Source organism: Oryzias melastigma, linkage group LG4 (assembly GCF_002922805.2).
Source record: "Oryzias melastigma strain HK-1 linkage group LG4, ASM292280v2, whole genome shotgun sequence".
Taxonomy (NCBI): domain Eukaryota; kingdom Metazoa; phylum Chordata; class Actinopteri; order Beloniformes; family Adrianichthyidae; genus Oryzias; species Oryzias melastigma.
The window spans coordinates 6,196,094-6,198,647 of record NC_050515.1 but is presented as its reverse complement, the minus strand read 5'-3'; the positions used below and the strand labels follow the sequence as shown (position 1 = coordinate 6,198,647).

General features: G+C 41.5%; 1 protein-coding gene across 1 annotated transcript in view; it reads left to right on the top strand.

Annotated features, from left to right (window-relative positions):
* faf1 (Fas (TNFRSF6) associated factor 1) overlaps positions 1-2,554 on the top strand; it is a 74,251-nt gene that overhangs the window by 8,285 nt on the left and 63,412 nt on the right. The window contains exon 4 of the mRNA XM_024278954.1: positions 1,430-1,695. Within this exon, the coding sequence (XP_024134722.1) occupies positions 1,430-1,695 (266 nt within the window). The remainder of the gene's footprint in view (positions 1-1,429; positions 1,696-2,554) is intronic.

Genomic DNA, 2,554 nt, shown 5'->3' with positions numbered 1-2,554 from the left:
GAAGTTGGGGCCATTAACGACCTAAACCGGCACCATGGTGTAAACATTACATCATTTACACTGACGTGGGGTCACAAAGTGTGTGGTAGAGCGTCATACCACGGACGATGAGCGGCTGACCCCAGAGGTCTGCAGTAGACCCTGGGCTGGAGCAGGACTCCAGCCTTCCGTAACCAATGTGAGTCATCTGCTGTAGCTACGCCGCTCTGGCAGCCGCAGTCTGAGCCCGGGGTTAGAGCAGAGCTGCTCACTCGTTGTCCTTGAGATCTTTCATCATGTCCTTTTCCCAAATCGCCAAGACCTGCTCTCGGCTGAGGAGGTCAGTCAGGTGCCTTCTCATTCTGATTGAATGAACACACCTGGTCCAGGCAGACCTGGAAAGCAGGCAGGATGATAGATGTCGAGAACCAGGAACGAGGACTCGGGCCTGAAGAGGGTTAGACTCTGCTGTAGAGCCGACTCTCCTGCTGATGCCTCCTGAAGAGATGGATTCAGTTTGTGTGCATGATGCGCTTCTGTCTTCTAAATATGCTGCTGTCCATTCTGTCGTTTTGCACATTTGTTTTTATTCACAGCAAATCAGAGAGAAAATATTAATTTGGCTTTGTATGAATTGATGAACGTGATTGAGCGGGGCGGAAAAGGCGACTAAAAAAAGTGGGAAAATAATCAAAACAGTGGTCAACAGAAATGAACAGCCCAAGCTCTCCGCTCCTCCTCAAGCCAGAGTGTAGAGGAGCGCATGATTGTCTCACCTTTGACCCAGGTGTCGCCAAATACCAAATCAAAAAAGATGAAGCCTCCAAAATGACAAATGTGGATAAAAATCCTATTTGAGATTGCTGTAAATTGGAATTGTCTGGCAATGTAACCAGCATCCTTCACATTTACCAAGCAGCCGGTACTTAGTGTGGAACGGCCGGCAGTGTCCAGTTAGGACACTGATAACGGGACAGAAACTGGTCCCACCTGAAAGTATCATTATCATCCTGGTCTAAAAGGTCTTTCCCTCCTCTCTCGTGGTTATAAGCATCAAAAATGATCCTCAGTGAACGCTGCTTGTTAAAGTAACTATTTTAATGCCACAAGCTTTATTTAAAAAAAAAATACTGCTAAAACTTGGAGTCTAAAAGTGGTTGGTGGAGAAACATTATTTTCTACTGTGTAATAATGTTAAGGCCACATCCTAATGTCTATTTCTGTTTGTGGAGTCACAGGACTCAGTTTTTGAAATTCCTGGTTTGTGATTGTTTTTAATGATTTAGCTTATTTATTCATTAATTGGTCATTACACTTCCCTTAAATGTTTTTTTCAAACGTTGATGGCTCTTGTGGTTTTATTAAATGTAAATGTTCAGCTGTTGATTAGAAATTCTGCCGTCAGGAGTTCCCAACATCTAAAACTTTTTTGATTTTCCTTTTTCTACAGCAAGTTTTCAAGTGAGGGAAGCCAGGCCTCAATGTACGGACCTCCGAGCCACGCAGAAGCAGCTGACGCCGCAGCCGGAGGCGCCGTTCCCCCTCCATCCTCATCATCTTCGTCCTCCTCTCCCCCGTCATCCTCTGCTTTAGCATTCTGCCCCATCAACAGCTCCTCCAGACACATTGTAGAGCGACAGCCACGGATGCTCAACTTCAAGGTGGAGTACAGGCAGCGCTGTGTGGAGCTGGTGCTCGAGGAGGGCAGCACAGTCGGTGAGCCACTCTCTGAGGGTTTTGGTTTTTCAACGACACCTTTTCTGTGCTGTGAAGTCAAATTAAATTTATTTAAGCTGCTTATGGTCCAATAATGTTAAAGGAAGAAAATCAATTTAAAAGATAACTAAAGCTTTTTACAAACCGTTTTTGATTTGGAGGTTGATTCTTGTTATTACATGAGTTCTAAATACTTGAATAAATGCACACAAAGAGAAGCGAGTAGAGTAGTCGACAGGAGATGACAGAGTAGGGCTGTAATGAGTATCGGAGTGCGATTATTTTTGACTTCTAAGATCGCTCATTTGCGATTTTTATAGAGTGTAGTAAAAATACAATTTGAAAGGGATTTATTTATTGCTCTGAAATTCAGAATAATGTTGTATTATAAGCCTATATACTAAAATAAGCTAAATTTGCAGCTATGCAGTCACTGAAAGCAAAACAAATCTTCAAAATAATGTGTGAAACTTCCCATTTTCAAAGTAAAATTTGTTTTGGATTTGAAAAAAATGAAAAGCAGCACTACACAGTAGTGAAGTGATTACGTAATCACAGTGAATCGGCTGATTCTGCCACGCAATAAGTGACTTTTTATACCATCTTCATGCTAAAATGCATTGCTTTAGAACGTGAAGTGTTTCAGAGCTTTGAGGATGAAAAAACTGTGGAGAAATTTTTAGGATTTGTTGATAAATGATCCAAAACAACAGAGATGTTTAAGTTTTTATGTTTGTTACTCCTGAACTTAACCAGATGGTTGACATGAAAAAAAAATGTTAAAGTGATAAAGACAACCTCTTTCTGTCTAAATCTTTGAGTTTTTATCAGTTTTTCTTATTCTGATCTCTTGTTCTAA